Source organism: Hydra viridissima, unplaced genomic scaffold (genome assembly GCF_058129835.1).
Source record: "Hydra viridissima isolate aposymbiotic clone 2 unplaced genomic scaffold, HvirCarnegie_v1 scaffold_5, whole genome shotgun sequence".
Taxonomy (NCBI): Eukaryota; Metazoa; Cnidaria; class Hydrozoa; order Anthoathecata; family Hydridae; genus Hydra; species Hydra viridissima.
In genome coordinates this window covers 11172526-11195564 of record NW_028324304.1, presented here as the reverse complement: position 1 = coordinate 11195564, position 23039 = coordinate 11172526, and the positions used below count along the sequence as shown (strand labels likewise).

The following is a 23039-nucleotide window of genomic DNA, read 5'->3' as shown; positions in this document are numbered from 1 at the left end:
TTTTATAAAAAAACAATTAGGGGGGATTTTTGGTTGAACCACATTTACTATAATTTACTCTACACTTAAATAAAATGCTAAATTTTAAAACTTAAATAATTTATTTACTTTACATAATTAATAAAAATTATAAGAAGTTTTTAAGCAATGATTTTTTTAAAACTACTTATTAATGAAACTTTTTTATTACAATAACCCCCTAATTTTTCAAAAAACAAATTTTAGTAAACTTGCAGCTATTGTTATAATCTCTGTTTTGTTTTTACCTCGTTAACAAAATTTACGTGTTTTTGTTTAACTTTCCATGAAATTTCCATAATATGATGAAACTTTATTTTAAAAAAATAAAAGAATGATGACATATACCCGAGAGATTCTATATTTGATTATCAATTTTTTTTAAAACAAGGTAGATAAAAAATGCTGATGAAAGAGCCGTACTTTCTAGAAAAAGCGGGTCGTTTCTAGAAAAAAGACTATCAAGCTTAATTTAAATGATTATAAACCCTTTTTTTTTTGCCAATTTAAAATAAAGTATTTACAACTGAAATTTTGCAGAAGGATAATAGACGTCATGTACTAAATGACGCGTTCAGAGAATCTGTATTTTTTAAATATACACGAGTTGTTAATTATTTACAACGTTTGCGAGGTCTTGCATTTTATCGATTTTATGGCTTTTTATTTTGTGCACGTAATAAAAATTTTATTTTTATAAATTCATTTAAGTGTTTGAAATGATTCTTCAGATTTAATACTTTTATTCTATACATAAATTACATCAATTTCATATTCTCTGCAGAGGCGACGCCATATTTTGAAAGAGCACAATGTAAAGATATTGCTTGATTAATAGAATTCTTTAGCAACGATCGATGAATGTTTTTATGACTTATTTAAATCGACTTATGGATTTTGATAGTCTGATAAAATCGTGCTAGAAGTAGATACGCATTTACAAATAGGTGTTATTATTAAGATGGTGAATAGAAAAATACGCGAGATTTTGTTTAAAAAGCGAACAATAAATCTATTGACCCTTTTGAGCGTTCAGTGGCGTGCTCAAGAAAAAGTAAAATGAGATCTGTTTTTTTTTTATTTTAACTTATTTAAAATAAACTGTTAAAATTATTTCATCTTTTTTTTTTTTTTTTTTTTTTATCTCGGGACAAAAATTCATAAACTCAAAATATAATAAACATGGCGTGTTTACGATAATACGCTCTATTAAATGGATGAAATAATGACAATAGTTCAAATCATTTGATCACCTCTAACTATGTCAGCAGAAAATCAAATATTGAACGCTAAACCCAGGTTTACCAGCGGCAACCTGGTTTTTATTTTTAAATTTAGAAGTTACACTTCTCTAAATTTAACAAGATTTTTTTTAAAAGCAGATTCCTTATTTTGATTAAAACTTGAACGTTTCTCTTAGTGTGGTGCATACGCAAGAAAAAACCGCAACTGAACTGTTCCGAGGAAAAAAAAGGACAAAATGTTACTTCTTTGAGGCTATATTTCTTGAAATACTTTGAAAGCCCTAACCAAACAAAAATAATTTTCTTACAAGATTTTATTTCATCTATTACAAAAAATATTTATATATAAATATATTACCACTTAAATAAAATAAACATAAACGGAAAAAACAAAACAAAAAAACAAAACAGAAAACATCTCGAAAAAGATGTGTATCAATTTTGAAATCAATTAAAAATGCAAAAACTTGAGGCGTAGAAAACCAGCAGCAAAATTCTCACGCACAATGCTATAATACAATCCCTACCCCGCCCCCCTTCCCGCTGCCTTAGCGAATTTAATTTCAAAGTTCACAGAACATTCGAAAGAAAAACCGCAGTAAACAACGTTGATATTTCAGAAAACAATGCAGTTTTTTTAATATTTATCATAATTAACAAAATAACGAAACTGCATTAAGGCTAAAAAATATAAAATACATAGTTCCATAAAAATTAATTCCAGACAAGCTCCGCTCGATTATCGACTAACTATAATGCGTGATCTCTTTGCTTTGGAACCTTGCCGTTTGCGACACCATTCGAGATAGGAGTGTGTCCGTTAATTAGGCGTTTTTTATCAAAAACCGTCGTCTCTTCATCTGAGTCATCATCAGTTTCAGTGAATGTTAAACTTTGTGCAGAATATTTACCTGATCATAAAATTTGACTTTAAAACAAAAACATTTGGAAAGACGTTCGTAATTCAGGTGTGAAAAAAATAGTTAAAAAAAGATAAGTAAATTGACGTCATTACATCTATAAATAATTTTAAAGTGACCTTTTCCATTAGGTACAAGAAGAATATCTTCCTTAATATCAGGATCGTGCGTGCGTAGAGCCCGATATCGAGTTCTCCTTTTATTGCGTTGGCGTCTAAATGCAAATTTTAAACTTAATACAACTATTCAATGAAAACAGTCCTATCCGTGAGAACGTCACAAAAGAACACAAACCAACAATAATCTGCAGTACAAATATTAGAAACAAGATAAGTGTTTTATACGATACGCATAACATTCAAAAGTATAATCTACAGATCAATCAGGGGCTGCGCAAACGATCGAGGCACCTAGCGAAGTTGTCAACTGTATGACGTCAAACGTGATCTTCAAGGTTCAATGGTTTCAATTTTTTTATTTTGAGACAGGAGAGAAATTTCTGAGAGAATAAACAGAGTCGATTCAAATAGAATTTTACTTCAAAATTTAAAGTTGGAACAGCTAGATTCTAAGCAAAAGAAAAAATCAACTGAGAAAAATCCAGCTGTTGATGCAACATCGACGGGGAAATATATTTCATTTCTTTATAAACAAATTTTTTTTCCCGTTGATGTTGCATCATCACAACTTGTTGACTTGTTCACATTTATTTTGACAGAACTTTAAACAGAATTTGTATAGATAAATTCTTTAAAAAAAAATACCAGAATGTCAGAAAAGAAAAGACGCCAGTAAGCGAGCTCCTCGGAGACAATTTCGAACAAAGAAACACGAAAGGGTTTTCACTGACCCAAACACGTGATGTTTACTTGAAACTCAAAAAAAAAAACTTAAAAATAGATCAAACAAACTGGGCTTATTTACGTCAACAGAACAACTTTTTTAAAAAGTGGCAGCTTAAAGAAAGTAGCAAATTAATTGCTCAAATGGGTCGCTGCGTGCAACTACATTTTGCTAACTTGTTTCAAAAGAATGTTTCTGCTTATAAGGACAAATAACACGAGAAAAAAAATTGAACTATATCATCTGCAAAAATTTAACAACAAATTGAAACGGCAGATAAATGCGCAGTAAAAGAGCTGACTCTTTTTTCTAACTTGATATGTGAATAGTATAGAATGTTTCAGGCAAGATTTTTATTAAACATTAAAGTGTACATTTAGAAATAGTTTTTTATATCAACAGGTTGATTTTGCATATAAATATATCGACCTTAAAGTGTTAGACATTCAAATAATTCGGCTTTTTCCATTCTCGAGCTTCGTATGAGATGATAAAATATGATTGCATGATTTCAAAAAAAAACAAGTCACCAGACTTCTCTTTGGATTTATGATTTCTATCGCAATAACAGATTAGCGATAAAGGATACGAACAGAAAAAAACGCGAGGTTAATCCTATTTTCATGACTTCATCAAATTTTTTTTTTTTACATAACAATAGGCTTTACTACCCGACTTTTCAATGTAATTAGATTTACCCCATTTTGATACGCGGAACGCTTAAAAATTGGCTCAGAGGATATCCTCAACTTTTTTCAAAATCTTCTTATGAATTGTTTATCTATGATTAAAAAGGAACGGAAAAAAATATTTTTCAAAGTATTACCTGAAACTCCCTAAAAATCCAAACGATGTTTGACATTCGGAAGTCTTCACTTTGTAAAATGTTCATTAACGCGTTTTATTGTTGTGAAAAATATTAATCTTGTTTATCAAGTCCGTGTAAAAACATCATCAAAAACGGTAAAATAAGAAGCTACCTTGTAGGAAAAAGAAAAAGGTGAGGGGCTAGGAAGGCAGGGAAACAGAGGCGGAGTAAAATATAATACTTTTGTAAAATACATGTGTTCATCATGTAAAGTTTTCATATGAAAATGATTATCAAAAGAACGGAAAATTATGAGATGTAAAACTCGTGACGTATTTTGAGAAATTAAAAGGGATGCGAAAACAAACAAAAATTTTGTTCACATCCGAAAAACGAAAAGAACAGTATGAAAGCATTAGCTAGTTGATATCACACCACTGGACGTTCCTTAATATCAGTGGAACACCTTAATATCATATCAAGCCCATTAAAACAAGCATATTAGCACGCATTAATACAGCGATATCAGCTGACTTTTGAAGAAATTATAAATAGCTGGCTTCGCGTAACCGCATCGTTAACAAAAAAGTGTCTTCCTATATTTGCGGTTCGCAACAATCAAATAAGCGATCGGTTTGGGTTAACCTCACGTAAGTTTAAAATGTTGCAATCTGAAAATAATGCCTCCTCAAAGGACTTATAAAGTCAAGTGGCACGAAAACAAACGATGGAAAAGGTAGCTGAAATATTTCCTCCGCAGTGTTTAAAGTTGAGATTTGAGGTTTTATAGATGATAAGGGAGGGTTAGGTGGTAAATTGTGAAAAATGATGATTACTTTATATGCAGAGAGATCGAACCATTAAAATGAGTAGAATTCTTCGACGTAAGAAGTTATAATCAAAAAAATTGTTCACAGTGAAACAAGTTATTAAATTACTAGTTATTAAATTACTAGTTATTAAATTACTAGTTATTAAATTAGGTTATAATGTTATGCACGCGATATTCAGATCACAAGATTATAATTTCGATAATCCACGGATTATAATTTTTCTAAACCTTCAAAGTTTTTACTTACAAAAGCAGGATTTTCGAAACTCAATTTAAAACGCGCTTTTCGTAATTATAAAAAACTTTATAGACGCGACTTCTAAAAAATCGCTGAAGATTTATTAAGCATATTCGTAGTTAAACAATATGCTAATAAATGATATTTGAACACGTGGTTTTCATTTAAACGGATCCTACCTTGCAAACATAAAACATACCGCCCAAGCAACAGCGATGAAGAAGAGAAAGATGGCAAAAACAGCAACTGATAAATATAGAACACTCCATTCTAAAATAAAAATACAAAACACTTCATTTAATAGCAAAAACCAATAAAATATGTAAATTGACAATCAAAATGAAAAGAAACAAGTTTTGTAATACAAAAGAAAACTCAAATCACTGATCTCAAAACATTAACTTGATATTATAATATTTTGTGATTGGAAATTTTACGATCCATAATCATATACAGTTTTATGTATGTGTGTATGTATGTGTGTATGTATGACCGTACGTACGTATGTATCTACGGTATATACGTATACGTACGTACGTACGCATGTACGCATGCATGTATGGATTTATGCATATATGGATTTATGCATGTATGTTTTGCTAACAGTTTTTAATACTCTTATCAACAACTTCTTTAATCAAGAGTGCTCAATGGTGTGTTAACTAGAGAAATTATACGAGTGTGTTAACACAGCAATTATGTGAGCAATTGTATTTAATATAAAATGTCAACTTTTTTTGGTACTTAAATACAAAACTCAAAACATAATTCATTTGCGATTTTTATATATTTTCACTTCAGCCCTCAATTTTGGTGGGCCAAACTATCATTATTTTATAATCCAATTACTATTTTGAGATCAGTGCCTCAAATTTGATAATCAAACTATTTACGCAACTGCAACATAAAAAATATTAGCCTCAAATTTGCGCGGTTTTAAATTGGCAATTGAATTCTAAATTGAGCCGAAGCTAAAAAATAAAATAAATATCCTAATAAAAGGATTAAGAGTAAAACTTGCTCACCACAGTTACTTTCTTTCTCTCCAAAATGAGATTTGAGTATGTTGGGAGTCCAGAAGCTATCGCAGATGCATTGCTTAGTCGATTTGTCGCAATAACCGTGTCCAGAACATGTGTTGCGACAGACTAACGTTTCAGAAAAAAGAAATCAGTAAAAACCTACTGTATTTTCAGATTTCTTATTAAAAAAACAAGCGGTTCGTTCCGATAAATAAAATTAGTTAAACTTTTCATAATACAGAAGTGAAACCGTGCAAACTTACTATAAGGCTCTACTCTTTCCATTTTGTAATCATAAAGTTTTCCACCGAATCCAACTTTAAGTTTGAAAATGTCTGAAACATACTTCCCATCCATAATGCGCTCTAATTTAGGATCATTCACGTAAATTAAAAGCATGATCTCGTGTCCATAACCAACACTGTGTAGTTCTTCAATGTGCACGTGTTCTTCACCGACTTCAAGAATGACAGAAATTTGACGAAGAAGTTGTTTCTAAAAAACACCGAAGAGCACAATTATTTTCAAACTTATATGATTAGCTATTAAAAATGGTTGATAACTGCTCTTACAATTTAATAACTCTAACAAATAATCACAAGACAGAAAAGAAAAACACCAAAGCAAATGTACACCACATTAAGTAAATTATATATATATATATATATATATATATATATATATATATATATATATATATATATATATATATATATATATATATATATATATTGACATACAGATATGGCAGAATTGAATCATGATAAAATGTATTTCAATTGTTATTTAATGATATATTTACCTTTAGGCCTTAATCAATTAGTTACTTAATCTGAAACATAAGATTTTATGTTTCAGATTAAGTAACTAATTGATTAAGGCCTAAAGGAGCTTTGGACTTTGAACTCCAATGAGGCGGTATTGTTGATCAATATGAAGGTGGACTTTGTCAAGAGAAAAATATCAGAAAAACTCTCAATTAAAAAAAATACAGTGAAATACAATTAAAAAAAATACAGTGAAATACAATTTAAAAAAATACAATTAGAATCGAATGATTGAAAAATTACTAGATATGGCAAGGAATGCACATCAACAGATCCAGGTTGTTAAGGGCCTTCTAACAGAACTTTGCGTCTTGTTAATAGAAATGTCAAAGATAATCCACATTGCAAGGCCACAGATATAGCAACACAAGCTGGTGTCAGCTCCAAAATAGAAGGTATCAGGCATCTTCATAAGTCACTATGGTAGAGCTGCAAGAAAGAAGCCACTTTTTTGTCCAATCAATATCAATTGCGAAAATGATTGGGCATGTGAAATGATGGTGAGACCTATAACATGGTCAGTTAGAGCTAGAGAAGTACCAAGGTAATATCAATTCAGCTAAATATGTTTCCATATTGCAGGAAGGACTCCTTTCAATATTCTCAAGTGTAAGGATGATTAAACATGACTCCTTATTTATGGAAGATGGAGCACCTTGTTACTCAAAAAACTTCCATGACCAAGTCAGTCACCTGATACAAACCTTATTGAATACCTCTGGGCATGGCTATCTAGAAATACAGGCCTTGACAACGCGCCGAAACTTTTTTTGACTGGAGGCCGATTGAATATGGCTGGATTTCCACGATATTTAATTATTTTTGTTTAAGAAATACAACAGATGAACTAGGTAGTTTTAGAGAATATGATCTTTTTCGATTTGATAACATCAAGGAGAGACTTTTGCAGAATAATGATCTTATTTTATACAACATAAATGATAATAATGATGATGTTTACGTTCAGTCAAAAGAATTTATATGTGGTATTGCAAAGTTTTTGGTTATTATTAATAGGGATTTAACATTGACTTCGTTTCACCTTGGATCATCTTGCAGTATTCCTATTCTTCTATCAAGTAAGTCATCATTTTATTGTAAGTATTGGTCTGTCTTCGATGAGATTATTTGATACTTAAAAAACGAAGATATTTGCCATAAAAAAAATATATTACTCGAACATATGGAGTGTATGTCTCAAAAGAAAATTGGTGAATCTATGTTGGCTATAATGGTAAAATGTTTATTTGGTGGACCAAAGTTTCTTATAAAAATGATTCCAATCAGTTGCTTAGATTCTGGTTTTCTTTTAAATCAATGCAAACCAATTATTGAAATGATTAACAATCAACCCAATGCAAAATTGTTATCGGTTATTGCTGATGGAAATAGAGTAAATCAAAGATTTTTCAAAATGATGAATAAAATTGAAGGAAAACCTTGGTGCGGAGATGAGGAGCACACATTTTTGTTATTTGATTTTGTTCATGTTATGAAGTGTGTTCGTAATAATTGGTTAACTGAAGAAAACGGAGAATTAGTTTTTGAGTTTGATGGTAATAAACATATAGCAAAATGGGCTGATTTAAAGAATCTTTATGAGTTAGAGTCTGGCAATCTTTTAAAGCTTAGCAAATTGAATGATATTTCCATCTCACCAAAACCAATTGAGAGGCAGAAAGTTACTACTTGTTTGCGAGTTTTCTGTGATGAAACAATTGCAGCATTAAAAAATCATCCATCCATTAAAAAGAATGATGTTATTGGCACCATCAAGTTTATTTCTATATTTGTGAAGTTTTGGAAAATTTGTAATGTGAAAGGTGTTGGAGCAGATATTCGTTATAAAGATGAGGACCATGCAGTTATAAGATCACACACAGATAAAAGTCTGTTATTCTTATTGGATGTAGCAGATATGGTTGAAAGAATGAAGAAGTCAGGCCCTAAACGTGTTAAGCAGCTTTCAAAAGATACTTCTAAATCTATTTCTCATGTATGTAGGGGCTTAGTTAACATGGCAAGGTATCTTTTGGATTGTGGAAATGACTATGTTATCCTGGGGTGGTTCACAACCGATCTATTGGAGAAAGCTTTCAGCAAGCTTAGGCAGGGTTCTGGAGGAACCTATTTTATTACTGCTCAGTCTGTCATAGAAAAAGTTAGAATCCAACATGCAAAACTTTCTCTCCAATTAGAAATGCAGTGTTTTGATGATTGTTTTAATGGTCATTCCTGTAATAATTGTTTTCGACGTTTAAATGAGCAGGAATGTGAGGTTTTTGATAACTTACCAGAATTAGAAGATAAAGTTCAAGCAGAATCATTGCTTTCAATTGTATATATCGCTGGTTACGTTCAAAGAAAAAATGGCTATGATTATACTGATACAAAATTTTATTATATAAAATGTGGTGCCTATATTGATGACCTGAATAGAGGTGGTCTTGTTATTCCCTTTGATAGCATTGTTCAGTGGTGCATTTTTTGTTTTATTTTGTTTGAGCAGTTATCAGAAGAATTTTGTCAATCATTTTTGATGAAACAATTTTTATCTGTATCGGAAAAGTTTCAATTTGGTATTGATGAAAGACACTGCCGCACTTTAGCAAACATATTTCTAAAAAATTTAGCAATTATTAAATCTCCAAGATGCTCCAAGGAGTCAAGACAAAAAGTTATAAAACTGTCATGACATTCAGTCTATTTAAATTTTAATATTTTATGTTATAACTTTATTATATTTTATTAACCTTAGAACTTTATTGTATAATTTTACTTATAAGACTCCTAGATCTAATTAATAATATACTTAATTTGCTTTTCTTGTCCACATCCACTCTATTTATTAGCACTTCACTCGGCCTCCAGTCAAAAAAAGTTTCGGCGCGTTGTCAAGGCCTGTATTTCTAGATAGCCATGCCTCTGGGCCATATTAGATTGGAAACTTTGCAAAAAGAATAAGAAGCCATTGTCAAAAAAAGAATATTTAAGATTAATACATGAAACATGGCAAGAAATTCCTCAAGATGATATTCTAGAATTGACTTCTAGCATGCTTAAAAGGTTTCTAGCATTGAAAAATCCAAGCAGGATCTCAACTAAATATTAAATCACACTGCAATCATCAAAAAAATTTTTTTTTTGTTTTAATGTCTATTCAATTCTGTCATCTGAAACATAAAAACTTGGTAAATATATCATTTTAATAAAGAGTTATTTACATCATATATAAAATAACAGTTTATATTTTATCATGGCGACTATTCATATCTATGTGTGTGTGTGTATATATATATATATATATATATATATATATATATATATATATATATATATATATATATATATATATATATATATATATATATATATATATATATATATATATACACACACATTTATATATATATATATACATATATATATATAAATAAACTTTTCAAATAGAAACATCTTTTATTTAAATAAAAACTTTTAGAAAAAATATTAAATAAAACCTTATTTTCTTCCATGAATGAATTCACATCAGCATCAAGATACATTTCTACAAGACCATCACTTTTCGGGTCTTCAAGCAAAAAGAAAAAGCAAATTTAAAAAATTACTTTTTCATGTAAAATTAATTCATTACTCTTAGAGAATATTCCAAAATAACACAAAAATAGGCAAATATTTATTTAAAAAAATATTATACTGTAAGGTATGCAGTTTATTATGCCAATATTACATTTATTAGACCAATATTTTTAATTAGTATATAAATTTAAACAGCAAAAGTATTTCTAATTTTCTAAGTTTAAAAATAGAAATTTAAAATGAAACCTTCATTGACCACAACTACGACAGAGTCCTTTCCAGTTAAACCTTTATTATCAGTTACAATGAGATCAAAAAGATATCTTCCTATTACCAAATTAGTAAGAAAGAGCACTGGTTTTTTATCACTGCCATTAAGAACATCCTGAAAAGCAAAAAAAATGATATTCATATTAAAAAATCATATATTTAATAATATATATGAAATAACAAATATTTAAAAATAGCATAATGGATTAAGAGCATACACCAGCTGCAGGACTCAAGCCAGCTCGAATCCATTGAAAACTAACAATGATTTCATCATCTTGTGATCTAGATCCATCCAAAACAACTGAGCGCTCTGGTAGATAAATAACTTGATCTTCACCAGCATTAGCAACAGGTGGTTCATTGTGATCTTTAATATAAAAATTAAAAATGAAAATTTTTAAATGAATGAATTTTAGTAAAGGAATTTTTCAAAACCTAAACTTTAAGCACCAAATCAAGGTTTTGTAAAAACAAGACAAATACCTTTTTTAACGTGTATTTTTACAGTGTCTACTCCTTTCAAATTTTTGTCATCAGTAACTGTCAATTGCATGATATAAGTACCAGGTTTCAAATCTGCAACGAGGACTTTAGGTTTATCAGCATTCACAAGTTTAGGTTGTGATGGACCACTGGCAAAAAAAAAAAGTGAACCATTGTTTCATTTGATTTTGTATTTGATAAATTATTAATTTCTATATCTTAAAGGTGTTTTACAAACATTTTTTAAAAAAAAAAAAATTATTATTATCACTTTGCACTATATCATTTACCATTGCACTTTTTTTAATAATGAAGATTTTAAAAAAAAAAAAAAAAAATGATCTTTTTTCACACACAAAACAATTTTTGTACATCTAGTGACATCAACCCAGTAATAGAAGCAAAAATTAAAACAAAATTAGTAAAATGCAACAAAAACTACAATGCAAAAAAAACACATGCACAACTAATACAGCCACAATATCTTGGATAATCCCACCATTTTTACTAACTAGCAAAATATTAAATAGATAAAAAATTACAATCAACTGCATGTTATGCAGCAGATTACTTATCATAAGACAAAATATGCTATTTTTTATGATTTTTTTAAAAAACCAAAAAATGAAAAATAAAAGATTGAGAATCCAAAATGAAACCTCAGAACTTCCCAATGATAAGATTCAATCTTTGAGTTGTCTTTACTGAATGAGCCATCTAATGTTGTTGAGTCATCTGGGTAGATAAGCTCCTATGGTACAAAAAAAATTATTGTTGCTGACAAAAAAATTTCTGTATTAAGTTTAATTATATTAATCAGAAAATGTTAATCAACTGTTTAAGTAACAACAAACTAAATAAAGAATAATTATCAAACCAAATACATCAAAATATTTTCATATAAGCTGTGGACACTGATTTCCTGATTTAAGTTGAAATAAAAAAGTTTTATAAAAAGGTTTTGTAGCCAAAAAATAGTTCATGCATAACTATTTTGATAATTTTATAAGCAAAAAATCTGATCAAAATATTTGTTTGTAAAATATGGAAAATTTTATTACCAAATTGTCTCCTGCCACAGCAACAGGATTTGTATTATGTTCTGGTAGCACAATAACTTTGACTTGAGCTTCATCGGACAAACCTTCTGCATCTGTTACTCTTAGAACAAATACATAAGTTCCAATTGTTAAGCGAGAAACATGAAGTGATTCTTTGTCTGAACCCTAAAGAATGATCTATGTAGTAGAACCTTTTCAGCAATCAAAATAAAAACCAGAATTACAATTTCTTAAAAAAAAGTCCTACTTGCATATCACATGTTGGACTCTCTGGAGTTTTTCTCCACTCAAAAGTGAGAATCGACTAAAAAATACTCTTTAACAATGTTTTATTTAAATAACTCAAACTATAAAAATAACAGGTTAAAAAATTTAAACTCAAACTATAAATATCAAAATAAAAGGTTAAAAAATTTAAAATTAGAACCAAAAACTATAATAAAATATGATAAATTGTAGTAAAGTATAAAAAAAATTGCATGGAAAAATTAGTAAAATATTGTATTTCAACCTTATCATCTGAACTTTTGCCTCCATGGAGCACCACAGAATTGTTAGGCAGTTGAATAATAACATCAGAGCCAGCATTTGCTTTTGGTGGATAGTTGTGTTCTATAATAAAGAGTGAACTATTTCTATTTATTGATAATCTAAATATTCTTCCTTCTACTTTATTCTTCAACAAAAACAAGAAGCATTGTTGGGATTGTAGATTACCTTTGTTAACAGTGATAGTAGATTCAGTACTATCAGTTTCTCCATCAGAATCTGTCACTGTTAGCCTGAGTATTATTTAAAATGTTAGTAAATATTAATTTCATACAAATAAAAATAATATTAAAACATCAAACACAATTATTTTAAAAGATCTCTTAAATCAGCATACTTAATAAAAAATGATCAAATAAAAACTCATTTCTACAGGTAAATCGAAACTTTAGTTCAAATTCATACCAAATTTTATTCAAAATTCGAAAATACTTGGTGTATTACATAAGAGAAATATCACACTAGAATGAGGATTGGAATATTATAGATAATTGGAAATTAACAATAAATTCGAGAAAAATCAAGAAATTGGTGTCTCATTTCAAGACACCAATCATAAATTACAACACAAAAAAAGTATAAAAATTTAATGTTTTTTGTTCTTATGCTTTTGTTACTTTTTCAATGAAATTTTTATTGGGATACTTCTAACTAAACTTACTACTTAGAACTTCTAATTAAAGTTTTTCAGTTTCCATTTTTTTCCAACACAGAGAACTTTTAGGGCACCTACGCTATTATACTACTTATTATTTGCATAAATTTTTTATGCTGCTTATTATTTGCATAAATTTATTTCAAAACAATGCCTCACATTTTCCACAGAAATCAAATTAGGATTTTGTGCTGGCCACAACATCAAATCGATATTTTTAGATTAAAACATGCTATCATCTCCAAATTAACATGGATTCTAGTATTGTCTTGTTGGAAAACAAACTTTTTACAGCAAAGCGTATTCTAATATAAGATTTAAATTTAATAGAAAACTAAATTAAGCTTTACAGCTGCATAGAAGCCAAGTCAGACCATTAACGAACCTTCTACAAAATTTCTGGTTGAAAAATATTGTAGTTCTTTTTTCAAATCAGGCCCATATCTATTCAATCCATCAGGACAATTTAAACCCAACTTCTTTTCATCTAAAAAAATTACCTAAATTATTTTTATCAAAATTAGAAAATATTTTTCATCTTAATAAATATTATAATTTAATAAATTTCATATTATCAAAGTAGTTTATTCCAAATGTGAGCCATATTTTCTTGCAAAAATTTCATGCAGTTTTCTTTGTCAATATGTTACAGAGATTTGGTGCCTTATTCATTTTTGTTCAAACAGTGTTTAGACTTGCATGAATAGCCTGTCTAATTGTTTCTCTTTATGGTCAATACTTTGTGGGGTATTTCTGATATAACTTGGGACAAAGATTTAGTTGAATTTGATACCAATCTTATAATTCTCTCTTGAATAGAGAGCTTCTTTTGCTTTGGTTTACAGGGATTTTTTAAGAAATGTCTCATAAAATGCACTTGAGTTTCCTGGAAATTTCCTGATTTGAGAGTTTTTCTTTATGAAAGGCTAAAATTTTATCCTTTTTCACCAGGCATTTTCAGTAATCACTGTTAATCACTTACTAAAATTGACATAAAGTCCTGAAATTTTTACCAAAACTGAACCTCTATAGAAATAAGACAGCTAAAAAATTAATAACCAGATTGTTTTGTAAAATGAAAAGAATTATTAAACAATGGTTCATTACAATTCTTTTATGCAAAAGTTCTTTCAAATTTAATCAGACAGGCAAAACAAGCTATAAAATCATTGTACTCTTAAGTAAGATTCCTTCTGATGAATTTTAATTTTATAACAAGACTTTTTCTTTTTAATGGTAATAAAAATTTTTGTGGATATTTTTAATTAATCCCAAAACATATTGAAAATTCAAAATTAATTAGGCGTTTATAGAACTGTGTGTGTGTATTGTAACAGTTTATGTAGCAAATCTCAGATAACTTTTTGAATAAATTTTACTAAACACTAACCGAAAAACATAAATGCCTGCTAGCAAGTTTTTTAACTGCAATATCTTAGTATCAGATGTGGAGTCAAACACATTGTTATCATTGAGAGGACCTTTTGTTAATTCCCATTTGTATGAAACAATGTTCACATCATCTGTACTTTCTACAAATAACAAAAAATACTTTCTATAATAAAACAAAAAGAAAGCAAAAAAATGAACAAAAATATTTGCAACAAAAATTTTCACATATCAGTGGGAGATTAAATTTTTCTAAAAAGAAGCCATACTTGAGCCATCAAGAACTACAGTATTTATAGGTAATGTGATTGTTTGCTCTTTAGGATAAATTTCTGCCCTTGGTGGTCGATTAACACGTGGAGCTGATAGAAAAATATTAAAACAGATTTTAACTTTTTAGAACTTTTACAACAACTAATAAAAATAATAATTCAAATAATAACATTGATAGTAAAGTGACAAGTCATTAACTTTTGCACTTGACACAAAAATTTGCAGCATTTCTGATGTTTTTATTGGTTACTTTGAAAAACCTTTTTTTCAAAAGAATTCAAAAGAGGCATTTAATCAATCATTAAACTGAATGAATTAGCCAATGGTTAAATGAAAAATTGTAATGAGATTTATGGGAAAAAATTTAATGTACTTATTAGAAAATTTTTTTAACTTTTATAAATATGTTCTTAAAGTTCTTTTTAAAAAAAAAACAACTTAAAATGAGAAGAAAATACCTTCTTTAACTGTAACGTTAATATAACCAACGCCATGTCTGTTGTCTGAGCTTAACACATCCAACTGGAATGTATACACACCAGCAACATTCAACTTAAAAAAAACAGATTACTAAATGGTATACTTTTTAAACTGTTAATAATTATCATTTTATCTTAAATTATCTATTCAAAAAAAAAAAAAAAAGAAGCTTAAAACAGTTTATATTTTATAACTTAATAATTTATATAAAATACTATTTTAGTTCATTCTTAATTTATTATTATTTATTCTTAATTTAATGTTAACTCATTGTAACCAAAGTTTGTTTTAATATAACTTTTTTAAAATTCACTTTAAAACTTTATAGTGTAATTTTGTATGAATTTATCATATAGATAATACATTGTTACACAATACAATCTTATAGCTGCTCCTCATTTTTGCATACTTTGCAATGTTTGGACCGCAAATAATGTATGGAACAATTGTTGTTTGCTTGTATTGGTTGAGCATATGGTGTTTTTTTCAGTACTTTTATTAAACATGACAAATACATAAGTTTTCAACATTTGAACATTCTTTCTCCACATGATATGTTTGTTTAGTTAGCTAACTTTAAGTAGATAAATTCAAGTAAATTGCTTTATAATGCCAAAAGAAAGTGCATTGGATCAAAAGGAGAAAGGAATGATTGAAGCCTACAGACAAGAAGTGGTAATCAGAGAAATTGCATGTAGGCTCAGTAGATCCAATATGGTGGTAAGAAGTTACTTAAAAGGATCCAAAAAATTATGCTACAACAAACAAAAACTGAAGAAATCAAAGTTAACAACCAGAGATAAGCAGAGTATTGTGAAACTAGCTTCATATCGAAGAGATAAGCAGAGTATTGTGAGACTTCATATCGAAGATCAACTCTAACTTACTGGTTTGTAAGGAAACAGTTTGTAGCTTTACACACTTTACACAATATTATTTGATTATTCCAGTATAATTTGATTAAGAATGACTAAAGCTCCAAATCTCCCATGCACAAAGAGAGACATTTAACATTTGCAAAACCAAACATGGAACATTAATGGGGTACAGTAAAATCTTTGTTATTTTTAAAATATTGAGCAAATAAAACTGGTTGAGTTTTATGTAACATCTAACAATTTTATTTATTTTCTGCAGGTGATTTCTGAACTTTCAGATGACAAGAATTTTAGTTTGGATGTCCTAATGGGTTTACATTGGAGAGATCTGCAAAAGGAGCCAGAATACTTTTCCACCCATAACTTTAGGGGAGGATCTATAATGGTATTGCTTAGATTTTGTATGACAAGCAAACTTACTTTGGCAGTCATATTTTGTAAGATGAACTCTTTAGATTACATCAGAATTCTGAACGACTATTTGCTTCCATTCAAAGTGAATTATCATCACAAAAAAATCATGTTCTAGCAAGATAACAGCATTCACAAAGTAGTTATGACTACACTTTGATTTTTAGCTTGACTACAAATAATTGGTTTAACAGCCCAAAAACTGATTATTGAAGTGGCCAGCCCATAAATCCAGCATCTAAATACCATGGAACGAATCTGAGGAATAATTGTACAATGTTGACAAAAAACAATACAGTAGAATTGCTAAACTAAAACTCTCAATTTTGGAAGCCTAAAAGAACTTTGAAATGGACATTCAAAAGAACCTAATTAGAAGTGTGTCTAAGAGAATTTTCCAGGTTGTTGAATGTGCTACAGGTTCAACTGACTATTAAAACACACAAAATATTCAGCAAATTAAATATTTTATTATATACCCATTGAAATTACAAGTGTGGCTATAGAAATTAGCTGATCAATTTCACAAAAATGCATAAGTAAATTCTCTGTAAACTTACATTCCCATTGTTTTTGCCAGTTTTGTGTTCCATTTAATCTATTTTAAGGTGTATAATTACAAAAAATATAAATATTTAATAAATTATGGCTAAAAAGTGGCTATAGCAAATGGCTGTAATATATTATCAACTTTAATTATGAGATTTTATCATTTTAATCTGAAATTAGATTTCATATATATTTGTAATGGCATTTAAGTTATTGCTTGTTTTACAATTAAAAACTTCATTTTATATTTAAAAATGTAAAAAAATTAAGTGTAAACCTTAACATGTAGCAAATGTGGAGCAGCTAAATTTTGAACTGACCAATAATTTCAGAGGCTGGGTTTTAAAAAACAAACTGATGTAGCCTTTGAGACAATCCATCTTAAAGTCTTCAAATAAACTAATTAAATTTTGAAAAGATATCTTAGCATGCTTTATAGATCTGCTCATTTAAACAAGTACTCCATTAAACATCTATAATCCATTAAAGTATACAAAATAATTTTTATGGGAAAGCTAAAATTAGTAATTGACCAACATCTAGAGGAAAAAAAGGGTCACACTAAGATTTTAGCAAGATACTGATATAACAAAATAAAATTTAAAAAATATTTACAGCATTTTAATAAAATATGATAATTGTTGTTTCTTGGCTGATTATACAAATTTTAGATCATTTGGTCTATTTGAACAAAGAGTTTAGAGGTTTGCTGTTTCAACACTCAAATATTTAAAAAAATAAAGTAGAGAAAGTCTTCATCTTTTCAAGAATTATTTTTAGTAGCATTACAAGATTTAGAGTAGTGAAAATAATATGAAAAATGAACAATTTTTAAATTTAGGAAATCTATGCAAATTTTAACTAATATTGCATATTTACATAAATATTTTAAATATTCTATATTTTAACTAATACTGGATATCAAAACATTTTACAAAAGAAAAAAACTCATTTTTTATCAACTACTTTTACTCTAATATACTTATTCTATATAAATTTTTACATAAGTTCAAAATCCTGAACAATTTGATGAAAACTACAAAGTTAAAAAAAAGCCCCCTCATTTATTTATATTATATCAATGAAATTTATAGCATATTGAACTATATATAACATTTAGTTGAAAATATTCACCTTTGATAGCTTGACATTTTTTCTGTTCTTCCCTTCAATATAACCATGACTAAAAGGAGGTGCAGATACCTCTGACCATTTGTAAGAGTATTCGCCATCTGTAGTAAAGATAAATGGAATATTAAGAATGTTAAAATGTTTAAAAAATTATTTCTGAAGTATTTTTATGAACACTTGTTTCATTGTAAAGAAAGGTTTTTTAATTAGTTGATCATCAAGCATCCTTTTTCTTTTTTCTTTTTACTTTTTTAAAAAAAAAGGATGCTTTAGATAAAAAAAAAAAAAAAAAAAAAGGATGCTTCAGATAAAAAAAAACAAAAAAACATTAGAAATATAATAGAAGTTTAATAGAACAAAGTTTACTAACCAAATGTATTTCCATGGTAACTTATCACTTTAAAGGTATAAAATGAGAAAAACTTAAAATTCTTTAAAATTAAAATTTAAAAAAACCTTGTTTTTCTTTTGGCCAAGTGCTTGCATACAAATTAACCTCTTCCAATGGAAGCACGATTTCAGTATTATCACCAGCTGAAACTCGTATTTCTTCAGCTAATATATAATGTATTAATACTTTTAGACTTTTTTCCTCTCAAACTTTTAAAAGTTTTTCAAAAAATAGGTAAGTTTATTTGAGGTAACAAATAGCTATAAAATTATTTACAACTTACTAGAAACAGGAAGGATTGCTGGCGGCGTAACAACAGCTGGTTTTATTCCTGTGAAAACTGTTTCTATAGAAACCAAATTTTTTTCACAAACAATATTTTTAAATAGCTACTTATAATACTTATTTATACAAATTAAAAAACCTCTACAAAATAAATTCAATGAACATTGAAGCAAAATAAATTCAGTGAACATTGAAATATTTACTCATTTTCTTTTAACAATTTACAGTTTTAATGAGTTTCAATTTACTTTGTGTAAAACTATTTAAAAAAAATACCTTGAAAATTAGTTTGATCTTTTTCTGTTACATTTACAATGGTGGGTGGAAAACTCTTTGGAAAAATAAAAAAAAGTAAATAAAAATTGGCTGAATACAATAAAAGTTATAAATTTTAATGTTTTTTTGTTTTTAGTTGTTTTTTTTTTATAACAAGAAGAATTGAAAAAACATTAAAACTATTCACAAACTTTACTTTTATGTTTGTTTTTGCACTTGGAAGGATACTTTTGTCACTTGATAAGCTACTGCTGTTTATTGAAGGAACACTTTGAACTATTACAGGTGTTACAGATGTAATGGATGAAATATTTGATAGAGCTGATAGTGTTAATATTTGGATGTCTGTTTCATTTGCTGCATAAAAGCTTTGAGGTGGAATTAAATTTTCTTTTGAAGGAAATACCAGGTTATTGGTATTATATAATAGTGATTCATAAGGTGCTAACAAAATAAAAAACTAACATTAGATCAAAAAACTTTATTTTTAAATTCTGTAAAAATTAGAAACTAACAAAAATTAAAACTTTTATTTTTAATAAAAATTTCAGCAATTTTAAATTGAGTTTAATGAAACATTAAAACTCCTTTTTTAATGTTTCCCAACTTTTATAGATCTATTGCTTGTCACAAAAGAATTTTAAAAAAATAATAAAATTTAAAGTCAAATAAACCTTCACTAAGTTTAATACAATCTCCAGTGTCTAAAATCTCCTTGGGATCACCGTCTTCATGATGACAATTTGGAATAATGCGTTGTAAATAAGATAACATATTTGTTGCAGTAAATTCATCTACACATTTACCATTGGAAATTCTGCTGCACTCATCTTCACATATCCTGATAGGCTTTGGATTTTGCGTATCAGTACACTGTGGGTATATTCTATAGCAAATGGCTTGTAAAGCAATGCTTTGACATTTGTCTGAAATTGTTTTACTAATTTTTTTGATTGGTGCACGTAAATGATTTTCAAGGTTGGTCTCATTACTATCATCTGAATAAATGTACATCTTTGAAGGATCTAAGTGAGTTTTGCACACTGATCCTGTGTAAGAGTGACACACAGATTTCGGTCTAAAGATATTATTTTATTAACTAGTAAGCTTAGCCAATAAAAATATAAACATTTGAAAAAATTTGTTAAAAAATAAAAGCTCATTGTAATAGTCATAAATAAATGAAAATATAAAAGTACAAGTATATAGATTTACATGTATTTTTTAATATTTAGAGATAGAAGTAAGTTAACTTTTCAAGTTATTTTAAGTTTGATTTGGTTAAATGATTGAACAAGATCAAAACTGGTTTAATGACAAAAAGTAAAACTTCAGAGCTATTACAATATCTAAAGAATTAAAAGAATAGTAAAAAGAAAACAGTTGACCATTTTAAGCAAGAAAATATCCCTCTGACTAGAAAACTGAATAAAAGCAAAAACATTTGAATTCTACTTTGACTTAAAGGACAATGTTTTACAATACTAAAACATTGTCTTGAAAATCCAAACACAGCTAAAAACAATAATCTTAGAAGAAAGTCAGACTCTGCTTCTCTAACAAAGAGAAAGCCCCTTGGAAGTCAATTGGTGAGTAAAAGGCAATTAGCACTTTTCTAAAAAAGAGTATAAGTTAAAAAATTTGTTTCATCGAAAAAATCATTCTGATGGAAAAGGCATCTTCTTCCCCAACCTGGAATTATTGCATTATAATAAATCTGCTCTAGATTTTGTAGTAAAATATGACTTTTCTTCAACCATTTTCTTCAACTATTAATTGGATAACAACCATTCAAACATCCCTGTATGTTATCCAATTAAATATTTATAGAGCATTCTCAAAAATAAAATGTAATAACATAACTGGGAAGCACTGTAAATACTAACTTTATCTTTTTAAAAAAACTTTTGTACAATCATATAAAAAAGTGATTTTACCTGTCTAAAACTAATTCCTGCTTTGATGGTTGTTGGACTAAAAATTTTTTGATTATAACAATTGATTAGACCCAAGGTGAATGTATAACTCATAAACAAAAACAACATGACTTATAGTAATTAATAATAGTAATATATAAACAATATTAGTATAAAATAAACATTACAATTTATTTATAATAACTTTTGAACACAGTTTATGCCTAACAATAATAATCATTATTAGTAAACAGTTTAAAGATAGCAATAGTAATAGTTACATTTTTTTCAAAAGATATTATACCTTCTTTTTGTGAAACTTGTTTGCCTTCTCCACGCAAAAATAAATATGGGTGATACTTTTCCTTTTGTTTTGTTGCGTGCACTGGTTGACATGATTCATTGTCTGGATCAAAACAAACTACTTTAAAACACTTTTGCTGTTCTTTATGAGTTAACATAACTGCTATCTCACAGTCAGATTCTTGACAGCATAAATCAATGCATTCATCAAACAAATTTACAGAACCTAAGTTTATATATTCGCCAGCTTTCGTACCACCTTTTAAACTATAACCTGGCAACTTTAAACCAGTTTTACAAATCTTATAGTCTTTTTTGGATAAAGATTCTTCTGTTTCAGTATCATCTGCATCATCTGGTGGTTTATTGTGTCCTGAAGTTATTGTAATATGTGATGATAGTATTAGAAAAATAACAAAAGCTCGCATCATCTTTGAGCAAATTCCCGTAAATTGTTCTTGCATTTTGCATTTGAATGAATTCAGCCTAAGTCCTTTTATAACAGTTTTATTATATAAAAGTGTCTCTATAAACTCCATATTTAATGTTAAAAAAGCTTAAAGCAGTAGTTAAATTGTTCTACAGAACATTCATTAATGTTCTGAAAATCGCCATATTTGTTGCGGCTTAAAATATCCTTTTTAGAATGCTAGGTCTAGTCTTTAAATGGGGTTAATAGATCAACAAAGAAAAATGATTTTGTTAAAAATCTATACGTAAAAAAGAAAATTGATTTTTAATTTTTACTTATTATATAGAATGTATCATCATTTAATTTCTTTTATTATATTATGCTCAAATGTTATATCAATTCAATACGGCACTAAAAGATGCTGAGAACGCAGCTTGCTTGAAAGGGCTCAGTAACCTCTCGTTTGATTTTTATCTTTTTCTATTTAAGATCATCTTTCTTTAGAAACAAATGTAAGATTAAATAATTAATAAATAGTAAAATAAATACGATATAAAATTAGATTGAAACGGCCTTAACTTTGTGTAAATACCATGTTAGTTAATTTGATACACTTATAAACCTGGCATATAGTGCTTTAGTATTTGAATATAAAGATGTTTGAGCTGGTTGTTAAATTAAAGTATATGTAAATCTACTGTAAATAGCGGGTTTCCCACTTAGAAAGTATAAAGAAAAGGGACTTTCTCCACCCAAGTGCAGTCCCAAAAACATTCGCAATGATTTTTATTCTTAAGTAAAACAACTTACAATTATATTATTAGAGTTAAAATGAAAAGCTGTTTAAAAAAAATTTTTTTTTTAAACAGCTTTTCATTTTAACTCTAATATATAAATAGAATATTATAAATATTCTATTATAAGTAATAAATAGAATATTTATTACTTTAATGAACATTTTTGATTTTTAATGTTAAACTGAATACAAGCTGC

At 28.0% G+C, this 23039-nt stretch overlaps 1 protein-coding gene across 3 annotated transcripts; it reads right to left on the bottom strand.

The window, feature by feature from the left end:
- Nucleotides 1–1899: 1899 nt before the first annotated feature.
- On the bottom strand, nt 1900–22305 carry LOC149888649 (dyslexia-associated protein KIAA0319-like protein). Of its 3 annotated transcripts, none has more exons than XM_090087200.1 (25): nt 21636–22302; nt 21353–21389; nt 20090–20493; nt 19612–19859; nt 19416–19470; nt 19138–19200; nt 18920–19018; nt 18467–18564; nt 15473–15566; nt 15011–15103; nt 14743–14884; nt 12866–12930; nt 12660–12760; nt 12396–12452; nt 12149–12313; nt 11747–11838; nt 11088–11236; nt 10820–10971; nt 10578–10716; nt 10253–10323; nt 6189–6420; nt 5929–6051; nt 5083–5173; nt 2302–2396; nt 1900–2173 (listed from the first exon to the last, which is right to left on the bottom strand). In XM_090087200.1, the coding sequence occupies exons 1-25, from the start codon at nt 22171–22173 to the stop codon at nt 2013–2015; spliced, it is 3564 nt and encodes a 1187-aa protein (XP_089943326.1). In that variant the 5' UTR covers nt 22174–22302; the 3' UTR covers nt 1900–2012. The 3 variants fall into 3 exon arrangements, 2 of the variants coding, with proteins under 2 accessions (XP_089943326.1, XP_089943327.1); XM_090087201.1 differs by having other exon boundaries at nt 19138–19185; XR_016452447.1 differs by lacking the exons at nt 1900–2173; nt 2302–2396; nt 5083–5173; ... (7 more) ...; nt 12149–12313; nt 12396–12452 and adding an exon at nt 13738–13839 and having other exon boundaries at nt 12710–12760; nt 21636–22305.
- Between the last annotated feature and the right edge of the window lie 734 nt (nt 22306–23039).

What these genes read in the sequence shown, in the direction of transcription:
- LOC149888649 (XM_090087200.1), bottom strand. Translation starts at nt 22,173, where the DNA reads ATGGAGTTTATAGAGACACTTTTATATAATAAAACTGTTATAAAAGGA. An exon ending in CATTCATGGAAGAAAATAAG is followed by an intron (nt 6,421 to 10,252) that starts GTTTTATTTAAT and finishes GGTGTTTTTTAG; the next exon opens with AAACAACTTCTTCGTCAAAT. An exon ending in GTATGTTTTATGTTTGCAAG is followed by an intron (nt 2,397 to 5,082) that starts GTAGGATCCGTT and finishes ATTTGCATTTAG; the next exon opens with ACGCCAACGCAATAAAAGGA.